This window comes from Sinohyriopsis cumingii, chromosome 1 (assembly GCF_028554795.1).
Source record: "Sinohyriopsis cumingii isolate HCF-2022 chromosome 1, ASM2855479v2, whole genome shotgun sequence".
NCBI lineage: Eukaryota > Metazoa > Mollusca > Bivalvia > Unionida > Unionidae > Sinohyriopsis > Sinohyriopsis cumingii.
The window spans coordinates 51,526,770-51,543,199 of NC_142961.1; the positions used below are offsets into that span (position 1 = coordinate 51,526,770).

A 16,430-nucleotide genomic window follows, 5' to 3' on the forward strand; every position below is an offset into this window, starting at 1 on the left:
CATGTAACAACTGTATGCGTTCCGTATAAGATGGATGTCTTGTCATTTCCAAAAACGTCTGCCTGTCCGGTACAGCACAACTTTTCGAGTCCAGTAGTCGTTCATAAATGTGCAAAATCACACACAGTGGCTTACCGAAAGCTGTTAAGACGATTTAATAAATGAATATCTTTGCATTACTGATCTTTCTAAATGAGAAATATGGCCCGTGTAAGTAATCATCTGTTTTCTTTTCACTTCTGAATTTCTTGTCATATATTTGTTGCTTACATGTGTGGTCCGAAAGATCACAGTGTTTTAGTTCAAGTATGCTAAATTCTTTTCTGGGCTAATTTGCTTTTAGAAATTCGGTCATTTCAACATTTTAGTCTGCTGCCTAATGCATCCCTCTGGAATATGTTTAGCATTCCCATTACGATAAAGTCCAGGAAACTCCCTAGTATATTCAACAAGAACAACAGATGAATCTGATGACAACCACGTCACGTGTTTATTGTACCCTGGGTCACCTTTAAGTGTGGCATAGTAACGCTTTTCCTCAAATGGTTGAACAGTCAAAGGAAAATTAACCTTTTTAATGAACATTCCTTACAACTCAATTTTTAAACAATGTGCTTAAACTTCCCATTAGTCAAAATTAGAAAGTGCGTTTTAGGCGATGTACCCTTGAACACTTCAACACACCGCAATCATCAACAAAATCGCTTCTACGTTTGTATGACATTTTATTGCATTGTGATAATTTTTTTAAAGACGTAGCAAACGTTTTCCATGCGACTATTAAGAACTTTGCCAAGTGGGGTTTCGCAAGATTGAAGAATATGAAAAGCGACGCTAGTTTTGACAAAATCTCTGTTTGAATATCCGATCTCTAGATTATCGGTTGAAATGGACTGGGAATTCGATTCATCGACAGAGACTGCTGTAATTTTTGTCGGACAGCCCGTTTTCAAGGTACGTTCGCCGTCGCCGTCGAAGGATGAAAAGACTGCCGTACTGTTCGGAGAGCATTCAGCTGCAACGCGATATTTGATGTCGTCTTTGGAGGTTACGTTAGTGTTCGGTAGGAATTCAATGTCCACTACATCTGAAATAGTATCCGATGTCCAATCTAATCAAGCCTAGTACACCTGTGTTGTCGATATTTTTCATTAGACAAAGTGGTTTGTCTGAAATCGTTTTGCGGAAGTTCTATACGTCCACATGATTGTTATACTTTCCGTTATTTTTTTTTACATTCCTAACCACCACTTTCCTGTTGAAAGCGTCAGGGGACATTTCTGCATTGAACTGTGGGGAATAGTAAGACCTATGTTTAAATAAGGACCAAGCGCGTAAAATTGAATTAATTTGTAAGTACACAAGGTAAGTGTATCACCTACAAGTCGCTGTATAATCCTGAATCAGATCAATATTTCTTTTCATGTTAAATCGTCGATTTAATTTTACTTATATGACTGCATACAGCCTAAGCGGAATATAATTCTTCTCGTGACAGCGACAAAACTTATTTCTTTTTTTTTCAGCTTGTAGTTAATTACTTTAACAAATATTTATGAAACATACTCAATACGTTAAAACATTTGTGTGAAAAAAGGTGATTCTAAATTATTGTCAAAGCAATTATTGTCTCGGTTTGACATGCCTACATTGAAACAACCCTAAGTTGACACATTGAAGGATTAGGGCATGTGAGATTATACTGAATATCAATAAATATAAGAAAAATATAAACGGGCATACACCATTAAAAAATACACACACCACAAACAGAACTAACCTGTCAAGTGGGCAACATACTGTACTATAGGTATACTAAATATTTAAAGAATCTTCAGACACCATATGCTTTTGATATAACATTCCACATAAAATAAGGTATATTTTTGCTAAGAACATATAAATTTATATATATTTATGACATAAATTATTTGTTTTAATAAATTAGTACCATGTAAGTGATTTTTTTCCCCAGCAAAATACGATTTTTTTGTATACTCTAAACATGTAAGTGTCCGTAATGAGATATTGTAACACGTACGGCTATTAACCTAATTTTGAGACAAATTTTACTAAATGTAGCTACAATAATTCCTTTAAAGTTTGAGATGAGAATTTCAGAAATATCAACAAAGTACCAATCTAAGTAAGCATCGGTTGAACGGTGTGAAATAACAATACAAAAACAAAGTCGCTATACCAAGCATTAGATGGAAAATAAATACTTTCTGTCTTTTAATGAATGCAAATATAAACTTCTACAAAGTATGTCTGGGATAAGGAAAAAATGTTCATCTTCACAAGTTATCTAAATTCATTAAATGTGCATTTGGTGATTTAAAATCTTGTAAGTTATCTCCAACTTTGTGTACAAAAGTTAGATAAAATTAACACAGATTGGTATCTGATCTCGAACACTACACATAATTCGTGTAACCGTGAAATAAGTAACTTTTGATTAAAATAAACCAAGAGTATATTTAATCGTTAGTTAAATTTACATCGTCTGTACGCTTACATTGCAGCAATAAAACTAATCCAAAATCTGCTTGAAAAGAGAAAATATCTTCGTTTTTTTTTTTTTTTTTTTTTTAAATTATAGTATTACACGATTATTCGGTTAATACATGTATTCCGGTATTTATTCCGGTAAAAACCTTTCTTCCAGTTATGTTATTTACCCGTCTTTGATCATATTAGGAATATCTTTATCTTTTTCCTAAACCATCGTTGCCGGCGTGAAGGGAAACAACTACACACACCGGTCAGGAAGATGACTTGGTGTGTAAGCAAGACTTTTTTAAAATCGAAAATGTTACCTGCATGCATGAGGCAAGTTGTCAGACGGCATCATAATTGCACCGGGAGGCGAAAATATTTGAGTGACATGTATTATAGCCCTGCCAAAAGCAGCCAGAAGGAAGAGTATAGCTGCAAGAGTCACAGGGTACCTTGCCCGATTTAAACAATATTTCCATTATATTATATATAAAGTTATAGTCTAATAATACAAACCCGTTTATTTAAACCCTTTACGGATTTCAAAAACGCGAACGTTTAATGTGATTAAAAGTGCACAGAACTAAGTCAATTGAATCATTGATTTATAATTTCTAACCTGACTGTTACCAGAATGGCACTAATGCTGGCATCCCCAGCACCATTTCATGCTGAACGGACTTTCCATACTAACACGACGCCATATTGTGTATACTATAGGTTAGTTTATTTCCATCAGACAACTTGATGACATAGTTCATCCTGTTTGGCAACTGCTGAATAATTGCGTAAATTACATAACGTTGAGCGTTTGGAATTATATCTCTCTGCATACATGAACATAGAAATTAAACTGCTTGTTAAATCCACATGAAAAGCAAATTTGTAGTTGTCATTATTTTTCTTTTTGCTTGATTCGACATTGTAAATATCGGAAGCATATGTACATCTGTAGTCATGCAGGGCTGAGCAAATCCCATAGACCGACGTCCCGGACTAGTAATTTTTTGAAGTTATTGAAGTTTAGATAACTGGCAAGTAAAATTTTCCAAGTCACTAGTCCAGAACAAGTGCTTTTTAAAGAAGTCGGGCTAGTCCTTATTTTCGTGCTTTAATCACTATACCTGCCTTTATTTGGCCAATCATGCCCTCTGGGCATACTGAATACTTGATTCTACCCCTCTTCGTGTATACATTTACATCCTTTTACCGCTTGACTGCATATTGGGCTAAGCAACCAAATAATCGGCAAATCAAAACACATCAAATAAAAGAAAGCCAGTATGATCAATTAGCAGTGTTGTAAGCGGTTTTGTTGCAATGAGTTTACTCAATCTAGATCATAATGAGCGGCTCACTATGATTTTAATCCAGCGAGTCAGTGTAATTAAATTAATGAAATGTACTTTACCGACACCAGTGTTGGTTTCCTTTATGAACTGATTAAATGACAGTAATGATTCTTTAATTTATAATTGATTATACAGATGATTAACTTCCACGTGCGATATTGTGTTTGAAGCGAAACAATTACGCTAATTAATGAGCTGTTTCAGTTCATATTTAAAAGAGAAAATTGATGTTATGATCACTTTAGAAGTAGTTGTCAAGCAAGCTGATAGTCTGTGGATGAAATGAGTTTGCTCAATTATTTTCGCAAGTAAGGTAATAACGGTGATTCGGCGAAGGTAAATTTGTTTGAAAATGGAGGGATAAAACGTAAGACGGATACTGAGTGTGCGGTAGCTATTTCTGAGTGTGAAACGAGGATTTAGTTAAATGAACTTAATCAAGACTTCTTTAAGAAATTTCTTAAACCAAAAGAGTTTACAGATGCTAATGAACATTTCTGCAAATGGACCAGAGCTTGAAGACTTTAACTCAGACACAACTATCAACTGCTGGCTTAGTGCTGGTGCAGGTGGCAGACATATACATGGACATATTTTCAAATCCATCAGCTAAAACAGATATACATGAACCTGAAGAAGCCAAATGTATAACAACAATGTTTTTGAAAAATTAAATTCTTTTAAGAAATAATTATGTTGTATATCGTTTTGTTTGTTTTTTCTATGGATTAAGCACATATGTCTCATCATATCTCGGCAAGTGATTACCATTTTGTGACCAATGAAAAATAAGGTGGGACTAGTGAAGAGAAAGGTGGGACTAGTGAATTTTCTGAAACCACTTGTCCTGGACTAGTGGTTTAAAAACAAATTCACTCAGCCCTGTCATGATACACCCCTTTGCTGAAAATGGACTTGTCAAGAAACTGGAAATGGATCTGAGCATGTCTGCCTATTACACTGAAAACTTCCGTTAAGAATGAAACGCGCATAAGATGACGGTGTTAGTGCCACTCTACTCAGAGTCAGGTTAGAAACTATAAATCAATCAATGAATTGACTAAGTTCCTTGCACTTTTTATCACATTAAAGGTTTCCATTATTTAAATCGGTGGGTTAGGTACAAACAAATGGGTTTGTATTATCAGACTATAGTCGGGGTATTATCGGTCAATGTGTATTATCAGACAAACCAATAAAAATTAGAAAAACTATTTAAACGCAAAGTAGTAACCCATAAATATATTATCTTATGTAACATCATGTTCATTATTTTGAAATATGACGATACTCATTAAAAAAGTTGATTTTTTAAAATGTATTTTGTATTAAAACGAGTGACTTTTGCAGCACTTCTGGTATTCAGATTGTTAATTCCAAAACCGTATTATTGCAATTATGGAGAAGGAAAAAACATGCCTGACACAACTTATGAAACCGACATAGTATAGACCAATTTTTGTTCTGTTTGAATGTTTACTCTGACGCGGCCGCACAGTTCACTCAAAACCGTCAAAATCCTGCCCAAAACTTGCCCAAAACCACATAGAACCTGCCCAAATCTACTACAAACATGATGCAAATTAAACTAAGCATACTCAAAACCACAAGAAAACATTGGAAACAGTGTTATTATGTAGAAGCAGACAACAAAATATGTTGCATTTATTTTTTTTAGATTGGAAGTAAACACTGAAACAAGGGAGAGAAATGTTACTATATTCATCACCAGTCAGAACTGAACTCTTCTGGACAAAATCAAATACAGTAAACAAAATTATATCACAGTAGCATGTAATGTAATAAAAAAATTTCAAACTATCAGACCAGCAATTAAATTAATTATACATAACAGAGGATGAAAACAATAATATGTACACCATACTGTACATGTTCTTGTCCTTATTATCACTACGGGCAATAGAGATATATTGTATTTCTTTGTTGCGTTGTTTTTAAATTCTCCTTTTTAGAATCATCTGAAGTAAATAATTGCCTATCAGTGGCATAACTGTCCAATGCAATTAACACAACATTACCATACAACAAACAACTGAAAGTAACAAATAATTTCTTTATAATCAATTTCAGATTTGTATCAAATATGGCATGTCTCATCGCTAAGTAAAAATGTATAAATATGTACTAAGATTATTGTTCAAAGTCTTATCACAGTTTTAAAACATGAAATAAAGTGTATCAACAGTAAACTAATGAAGTTCAACTCAATTGTATTTTGCATATTTTAAGGCAAAGCATTAATACAACCAACATAATACATGTAATGTTTGCAACCTGTGTTGTAGGTAACTAAAAATTCATAAAATTGTACAAAAATTATAAACATTGCAAAGATTTTCACATAAAACCAGTTCAAAAACTGGAACAGTGGAATTGCATAGCCATTTCTCGACATTAAACAAGTGCATTTCTAGTTCATTTTGCACATCCTAGGTCATTGATCACTATTATTGCCAATTCATTTGCAGTGTTCATCCTGCCTTTGCACGCTGTCTTTGCCCAGGTTTCGTCCCCCATCTATTTTTGACCAGATGCATTGGAATTTTCCATTTGATGAATGTATGTACTTTGAAGTATTGGAATTTAGTTGCTTTTGTAAAAGTTTTGTAAAGATTCTTGTCTTTTTTGCTGATGTTTTTGTGTGCCAAATGGTTTACTTTATTACATATGTAGAGGAAGGGCCAAATAATTTATATTGCCAGAGCAATATAGACACAAATCTGTGAACTAAGCTTGAGTTACACTATATAACCTGTTGATTAATTTGGGAATCTTGTGTTGTTTCCAATCAGCATACTGCTTAAGTTTATTATTTATAGATTCTGAGTTGCTATTGGTCCAAAGACTCATGATATTTTTGTTTTTAGTGGTTTATACAAAAACATTTAAATTTTTTGACATATAAACTTTTTGAAGTACTGTGCGAAATTGGGATGTTATTTAAAATACATTGCCAGATTGTCTTCACATTTCACAAACTCATCGGCATCTTGACTGAATATTTTAGGCCACTGTCTTCATTGAAGAATATACGAAGTATTGATTTTGTGACAAGATCGTCACATCCATGTTTATGCAAGAGTGCCAGATTTTGTCTTTAATATGCTTAGTGCAATATAAAAATTCTGCGTTACAAAAATTGGATCTTAGAGCATTTGACAGAGCTTTTTCATCGTCTGTACCAAATATAAACTTATATCCAATTTTTTCGCAAATATGCAGAAAGAATTTGTAATAGGTGTTTTCATCTGACACCCAATGAAGACATAGCGGGCCGAAGAAAATAGGGTATTGATCAGTTATCCTGTTTACAATGCTTCTATTTTTGTATGACATTGCAGTTACAAAAACCCTACCCAAGTAAAAGGTTCGGTTTATTCCAATAATGCTTTCATCCTGTCCTGAACAATTTTTGAACAAGTCAGAAATTTGTTCTGTAGAAAACAGTACAATGACTGGGGTTTTTCTTTCTGTCAGAATCACTTTCTGGACCTAGTCATTTGTTTGAAATTCACCTAAAAATTTTATTAGATCATCGGCTTGATTTTTATTTCCTGGTTTAGATGTTTTTATTTTCTTTTCTCTATAAATTTTGTCTTGAATTTGCCTTGAAGATTTTGGCTTAGTAAAGCAATCCTCCTTATTCATCTATATATATCATTCCGAAGTCTTTGTCTCCCCAATACCATTTACAGCTTCTCTTAGAAAGTTTGGATTTGTTTGCCGATAGTGCTCATTACGCTCACTGTTTCCATGTGGTTGGTAAATTTTTGAAGACCTTTCCCCATAGTATTCTACATCAGCATGTTTTTAGATAAAATTGATTTGACTGGGTGCCTTAATTATAGTTGTTACACGTTTTTTAAACTTTAAATCTCTTTTAAGCTTTGTGTAATATCTGTGGGATGAAAGTACATCTTCAGGTCGTGGTTCAATTGGAATATATGTAATATTCTTATTTTGTACTTGTTTCGTACATATTAAATTGTTTTTTGTATAAACCAGACGCAGTCTATTTTCCGATTCAAGCAAAAATGTCTGGTTGACAGTAGTTCCCGCATGCGTGTCCCATACACCTCAGTCGTTGGGAAATTCATGTTTGCCTTTATGGTTATTACCAGCTATGTCTATTACAACATAAACATTATTTGTAGGCCCTTGTGGAACATCAGTTGGGCAATTGTTGGTGTTAGTGAGAATTGATAAAATGTATTCATTGCTTAACAATCTGTCATTTTGCTTCAATTGCTTATGCAACATTTGATGTTTTCATAATTAAACTTTATTTTCATGAAAATGTATATCATTCTTGTTCTCCATAAGACCATTATGGCTAGAAATATCACTGTCTATTGTATCTATGTATTTATCTTAATCTTATTTGTCATCATCATCTCTGATACCATCATCGCCATCAGCATCATAATAAGTAGTGTCACCATCTGCGGACCCATTGCACGATAGTTGAACTTTTAATGGTAGTTGTTTGTGTGATTATGTGTCTCCATCATCATAATTGATGGCATCAGCTGCATCATCATCGTGAAAGCAATCACTCTCACAGCCAGACGATACAGAAGACTATATTTTGCGTTTTGTAATTTGTTGTCTTTTGATCTTGCAGCCTATAAATGATATATCATGCAAGTAAAATTACAGTTATAATGAATCGATATAGTTCAGTCATTCATGATTTGAAGGTGCTATAGGGCTCAAATATTCCTCTAAAGTACTCTAACTGTAATTTTTTAAAGGAACCAACATATTCAAACATTTCTGATAGTATTTTTATAACAATTAATGCAGCCATAAATGGCATTTTAAAAAATAATAATGATGGCAGATATCACAGTTCGAAAAATGTTAGAGATATGCAGCTAAAATATTCTCCAATTTTAGTTACGGTATATGCAGAATATAAATATCAGCATTTTATTATGTATGTATTTATAGATCTTCCCATCTGCCTTGTACAGATGAATCACATGCGCAAAAGACTGCTGTTTTATTAGCATTAAATTTTAAGCAACGACAATAATATTCTTAAATGCAGTGACGTGAAGTATAAAGAAAATAATGAATCAGCACTTATTTTTACTTCAGTTTAAAAGTAAAGAATCAGTACCTTTACATGATTTTAAAATTTTATTTTTATTTAAAATGTCAAGAAGTAATATAATATATTGCTATAGCCCTTAGCGACAAGAAATTGTTAATAAAGACAATAACAAATACATGTAAACATATTTATAATATCGTGCATATGTTATTGTTGTCATCCTCATCGATATGTATGGCACACTGATGGTTCATTATTTACTTCACAATGAGGTCGTTTATACTTGGAATGTACTGACTGGGTCTGCCTTTGACTTGATAACCAGCATTGGGGATGAATCCATTAACATTTTTCTCCCTTTTGTCATTTCCGTCTGTTGTAAATACTAAATGCAGCATAATCTGTCATCAGTTTCAACAAGATGGTGCTCTTTCCAATGTTTTCTTGTGGTTTTGGGTATGTTTCATTTGATTTCATAATGTTTGTGGTGGGTTTGGGCAGGTTTTGGGTGAAATGTGTGGCCCCTCTAATGCATGCATTGAAATTTGTTTGATTGGTTGATAAATATATATGGATACACCATTGCTGAGACAATCTTACAAAGAGGCATTGATGCTAGGGAGATTTGCAGCGTGAAAGATGATGGAAAGATTCTAGAGCCAACTAGTTCTCAGTGGTACATGACAGGAATCTTTTCATCAAATAGCAATCTAATGTCACTTTACCCAATCACAGTACAGGTATATGATCCTCATTCAGCTAATGTTGTGGACTTAAATTATCCTGTTTGCTAATACATGTAATGATTGGAAAGGCAGCAGTCATGCAATAATAATAATAATAATAATAATATTATTATTATTATTATTGTTATTATTTATTATTATTATTAAATATAGCTCATATAATAGTGACTATTCTTGCATGAGATTTTCATTGGTGAAAAGTAACAAAGAAAGAAATTGAAATATGTGCACATTAAATTGCCTTTAAAAATGTGGCATTTAGGAATATAATTTGTCAAAGTAAACTAAGTGTGGTTTGCCCAGCCAATCTATTTTAGCTTTTTGGAGCTAACAGCAGTGGAATATCCAAGGCAAAGCATCCTTGTAATTAATACACCTGGTATAGCATATTTTTTTCTCTCTTTTAAACCATAGTTGTTGTTGGACAATGACATCATCTATCCATGCCATAGTGGGTCATATTACCTACTCCCATTTGGACAGAGGGTGCTGGAGAAACTTACAAGAGTAATTGATGATGAATTACATGCCATAGGGGGTCAAAAGATTTCCATGCCAACCATGGCCGCAGCCAGACTTTGGAAGAAGACTGGTAAGACAGAATGGAAGTTTATTTGCAGTATCAGAACCTGTTAGTCTGGATTCCTATTTTCAATAGATCTGTGTGATTCTTTTCTTGTCATGATGACAATCTGTAGGAAACGAAATGAAAAATGTTAACAGAAATAAGACCAGTCAGGTGCACAATGTATCAAAGTAAGACAGAAGCAGCAGTTATGTGTTGGTGAACAGATGGCTGGAAAAATACAGATGTAAAGATTCAAATACTGCATTCATTTGTATCCAATAAATTCTACTTTGTCGACTCCAGAATTAATTGTAGGTGTTAGTGTTATATTAAAGACATTTATATATATTTTTTCATGACCTCAGTTTTGGAGCATCATGCATTTTGGAATGGTTATTTTATTTCTTTGATATGCAATAACGTGAAACTGATGACTCAGTTTTCAGAAGTTTTCTTGACAGATATGTCACACTTTGCTGCAAGTATAAAAATGCTTCAAGCTTGTCTAAATCCCTTAAATGTACACATTATACATAACAATGACCAAAAAAACATCAAATTGCCGAATTCACTTTTATACTTATTCAGAATGCCTTTCTTTATCGGTAATGTCCATGAATTGAAACCCTTGATGCAACTTGTTCGTACTCAACTGTCTAATGAATATAATCAGGTGACTTCTTATCTTTGTCCCTTTCACATTTTGTTTTCTTTATAGAAGCCCATTAGTGACATAATTATAAGATAAATTTTTGCTGTTGAATTTAATGACATTTTCTTTTTTTGTTCTTTCCTTATTTCCAGTATTGAATAAGGAAAAAAAAAGTAATCGAACATTTTGAAATCAATATATATTTTTTTAAAAAAAGATAAATATTTTTATTCTGGTACATTAACATTTATGTAATTTTAGAAACAAAATAGTATTAAATGTTCCAATCTGTGTTGTAAATGCATTACATGCCATTTCTGTGATTTTCAGAATGATAGAAAACTGCATCATTATGACCAAGAAGTTTTAACAAAACAAACATATATGTTAAGGAGAAGAAAATACTGATTCATATTAAGATTATTTATTATAATGATCGCCATTGTTGTCATTGCCTGTGATCGTACATTTTTTTCTCATCTATGCAATGGCTGCAAGTGGCGCTGTGATCAACCACTCTGAAACATATGACATTATAAACAAGGAAAGCAAAACATAGTACTCATAAATAAACTGTCACACAACAAATGCCTGCAGCAATGAATAGTTTTAAGTTTTGAATGTTGGTACAGGTATAATGATGATTCGAAGTTAAAAAGAACTTATAATAATACTTGCATTGTTTGCAAATTATTCTGTGATTTGTTCGTAAGGGCTCCAAAATTGATACTGTGAGGATATTCACAGACACATGGTACTCTCCCAATAAGGCATTTCAGATTAAGACTCATTTTATTATGGATGGGTATGGTCACTGATTCCATTTCATTATTTTCATTATTTGTCAGTGATTTATAAATGAAATACCTACATATAAAAAGCATCCTCATTTATTAGGTAGACCACTTGGATGAATTAATGAACTGAGTTTAATATATATATATATATATATATATATATATATATATATATGTATAATTTTGCTTCTAAATGATGAGCCATAGTTATAACTTTTATGACAGCTGAAGTGTAATCATCACCAAGGTTAAAGTTCTGTGTTAAAGTTACAGTATTGCTATATACTCAAAGTTTATACCCTGATATACCTTGATTCCAGATTTCTCATTGTAGCCTGATATATCATGATTCTAAATGTTTCATTTGTACTTTATTTATGTCCTGATTCCAGATGTCTCTTTGTTTCCTGATATCCCATGATTCTAGATGTTTCATTTGTACTTTTTTATATCATGATTCCAGATGTCTCTTTTGTATCCTGATATCCCATGATTCTAGATGTTTCATTTGTACTTTTTTATATCATGATTCCAGATGTCTCTTTTGTATCCTGATATCCCATGATTCTAAATGTTTCATTTGTACTTTTTATATCATGATTCCAGATGTCTCTTTTGTATCCTGATATCCCATGATTCTAGATGTTTCATTTGTACTTTTTTATATCATGATTCCAGATGTCTCTTTTGTATCCTGATATCCCATGATTCTAAATGTTTCATTTGTACTTTTTTATATCATGATTCCAGATGTCTCTTTTGTATCCTGATATCCCATGATTCTAGATGTTTCATTTGTACTTTTTTATATCATGATTCAGATGTCTCTTTTGTATCCTGATATCCCATGATTCTAAATGTTTCATTTGTACTTTTTTATATCATGATTCCAGATGTCTCTTTTGTATCCTGATATCCCATGATTCTAAATGTTTCATTTGTACTTTTTTATATCATGATTCCAGATGTCTCTTTTGTATCCTGATATACCATGATTTGAGATGTTGCATTTTAACCTTGATATACCATGATTCCAGAAGCCTCGTTGTACCCTGATTTACCATGATTCCAGATGTCTCATTTGAACCTTGATATACCATGATTCCAGATGTCTTCATTTTACCCTTATATACAGTGATTCCGGTTGTCTCATTTGTACCTTGATATACCATGATTCCACATGTCTCTTTTGCACCCTGATATACCATGATTCAAGGTGTCTCATTTGCACCCTGATATACCAATATTCAAGGTGTCTCATTTGTACCTTGATATACCATGATTCAAGGTGTCTCATTTGCACCCTGATATACCATGATTCAAGGTGTCTCATTAGCACCCTGATATACCATGATTCAAAGTGTCTCATTTGCATCTTGATATACCATGATTCCAGGTGTCTTATTTGCACCCTGAAATATAATGATTCAGTGCTTTATTTGTATTGTGATATACCATGATTCCAGATGTCTCATTTGCAACCCTGAAATACAGTGATTCAGTGCCTTATTTGTACTGTGATATACTGTGACTCCAGATGTCTCATTTATACTCTGATATACTGTGATTCCTGATGTCTCATTTGTACACTGACATACCATGATTCTAAATGTCTTATTTGTACCCTGACATACCACAATTGCATATGTCTCATTTGAACCCTGATATACCATGATTCTTGACGTCTGGTTTGTATTCTGGCGTACCATGATTCCAGATGTCTCGTTTGTACCTGAATATACCAAGATACTATGATTCCAGATGTCTTGTTTGTACCCTGATACACCATGATTCCAGATGACTTATTTGTACCCTGAAATACCATCATTCTGGATGTCTCAAGATAGCACCATTCATAGATGAGACCATGCATTCCATGGAAGACTTGTTTTGTTTAATATTCACAGGAAAGGGAACGTCTAGTGTCTGGATTTAAAGAAGATCTATATTGCCATCCTTGGATAGCTTTGTTTCAAGGGTCCATGGAAAAAGAACTGATTGTAACAGTCTGATTTTACTAAATGCAAAATGTGTTGAAATTTTGTTTTACTTTATTTAATAAGGGTAGTTCAGTTAGAATACAAAGGTATCTCATCTCTATTGAGGCTTTCAGCTATTCGTTTTGTCTATGTATCAGAAGGTTCAAGTTCAGGAAATGATAGTCAGATAATAATGAGCAAAGTCAAATTGTTACATGCTTAGGCTCTCATAAACAGTAACAAAGAAAAGTGAAAACATAAGCTTTGAAAAATTTAACAATTAATCTGTTTCTCTACAAAATCAAGGTAAAAATGGGGAAATAAACTTACTGTTTTAAGAATAAAATCCAAAAATAATCCAAGAATAATCCACTAATTAAATTTACAAGTCCTAGTAATGAAATGTTCTAATGAATTTGAGTTTGAGTCTCAGCAAAAATCGAAAATGGAAGGCAATGATGTATACTGTAGCCATTATAGTGCTGTTGTGTCTACAGTTCTTTGTTGTTGCACAGACAATAATATTCCGGTGTTTGAATTTCCGAATAGTTTAGAAGCTATTTACATGTCTATGGTCACATATTCCAGTACATATTCGACTGCACACTATGTATCCCACAATAAAAACAAATTTTAAAAAAGTAGTTGTTTACTTAATTCTCAATCGAGGCCAGGAACTAGGTCAGCTTTTATATACAAAGTCTAGTGTTTACAACAAAACAATCAGGTTAAACTAATTTCTGGAAAGTATCAAATTCCAGTAAACAAAATTACATTACTTAACTTTTAATGAAATAAAAATAAAAAGATTTTAAAACTTAAAAACAATTAAATTAAATCAAATATAAATTAAATCAAATGTACATAACAAAATAGTGATCTTCTGCATTAAATTAGAAGAAGAAAAAAAAGCAACAAACATCACCCATGCTAAACGCATCAAAGAAGCAGTGGTAATATACACTGTACTTACATGAAGCAAATGACACATGGAGTAGAACAGATCATTTCAGATGTGTAAGATATATCCATCTCTATATCCTTTCATGTAGCAAATTGTTTTCAAGGTACTTGCCATTATTATTGTTGTTGTTGTTGATGTTGTTGTTGTGGGGTTTAACGCCATTTTTCAGCACGATAGGCTATACATGGCAGCCAGTATTAATGGTGGAGGAAGCCATTATTATTGTAATTTAGGCATCACTACATAGTTGGCATCCTTTTGTTTCAACTTCTTAAAATTTCCTTTAATGTGGGCACTCCCATATTTGAAATGTGTCTAACTAATCAGGAAAAACATTTAAAAAATGTATCAAGTGACTTGTTTCCAAATGACTGTTTAAGAGGACAGTTTTGTAGACCTTTTTTCCTGTGAATTATTTTCTTGAAGTATAGAAATTTCCTAAATTTATGAGAATTGGGTATACTGAGCATTGCATAGAAATATCCTAAATTTATGAGAATTGGGTGTTTTGTGCATTCCACTAATGGTCTTTGAACTACATGCATTTGGAATAGAATGTTCAACAACAAACATTTGATGAATATTACCATATTTGGAAGAAATATCTTTGCAAGATTGGTAACCACCACTGAGTATCTCATCCTTGCAAATCCATCAAGAATAGATGCTGTCACAGACAAATGAAACTGGGCATTGGCAATGATAATATTTAATTGTTATATTTACAAACATGAAATTTATGTCAAGTTCTTGTTCATATTGTTTAATCTTATCCTTCAAAGTACTGAATTATTAAAAAGTTTATTGCACCTAGAAAGGTTGACACCAGGGCTTACACTGTATATATTGTACAAATTTATTGCACCTAGATAGGGTGACACCACGGTTTACACTTTATTTAGTATGCAAGTTTATTACACCTAGAAAGGGCGACACCATGGTTTACACTTTATTTAGTATGCAAGTTTATTGCACATAGAAAGGGTGACACCAGGAATTACACTGTATATATTATACAAATTTATTGCACCTAGAAAGGTTGACACCATGATTTACACTGTATATATTATGCAGGTTTATTGCACCTAGAAGGGGTGACACCAGGGTTTATACTACATATATTACATGAGTTTATTGAAGAAACATGTTTCAGATCTTCATTTCCCTGTTCTAATAATGGAAGTAATGTAATTTAAGGAGAACAGTGAAAACTGTCAAAATGAGTTTTTTAGTAGGTAAACTTCTGCCATCTACATACAGCTTCAAATGAAGTTCATCTTAACCAACTAATGATGCTTGAGTTTTCTCCCTTAGTATCTGTGCCTAATTTTGTTGTCCCTGGCATTGAACATGTTCCAGTATAAATTATTGTTTTTAATAATGGTCTTGAAGACTCTGAGATATTTTAATGACTATATGATCGGGTTAATGTACATATGCAATCATACATGTCCTCTTCCATCATTTAAAAATTCAAGCATTTGATTTTGTGACCATATTTTCAAAACACACTGAGTACAAGATTCAAGCCCAAAGTCCCAAAAACTTCAGCTTACTGTAACATTAAGTAGTTTGTAAAACTATGTAACTTTGAGTAGTTAGAGTAATAAAACTATGACCTTCTGTAACTTGAAGCTGTCAGGTACTAAACTTTGACCTTCTGTAACTTGAAGCTGTCAGGTACTAAACTATGACATTCTGTAACTTGAAGCTGTTGGGTACTAAACTATGACCTTCTGTAACTTGAAGCTGTTGGGTACTAAACTTTGACCTTCTGCAACTTGAAGCTGTCA

General features: G+C 32.9%; 1 protein-coding gene across 1 annotated transcript in view; it reads left to right on the forward strand.

Annotated features, from left to right (window-relative positions):
- The first annotated feature begins 2,731 nt into the window (after nt 1–2,731).
- LOC149806863 (putative proline--tRNA ligase, mitochondrial) overlaps nt 2,732–16,430 on the forward strand; it is a 42,484-nt gene continuing 28,785 nt past the window's right edge. Inside the window, exons 1-2 of the mRNA XM_089958836.1 lie at nt 2,732–2,947; nt 10,092–10,269. Coding sequence (XP_089814962.1) covers nt 2,774–2,947; nt 10,092–10,269 — 352 coding nt within the window. The 5' untranslated portion in view covers nt 2,732–2,773. The remainder of the gene's footprint in view (nt 2,948–10,091; nt 10,270–16,430) is intronic.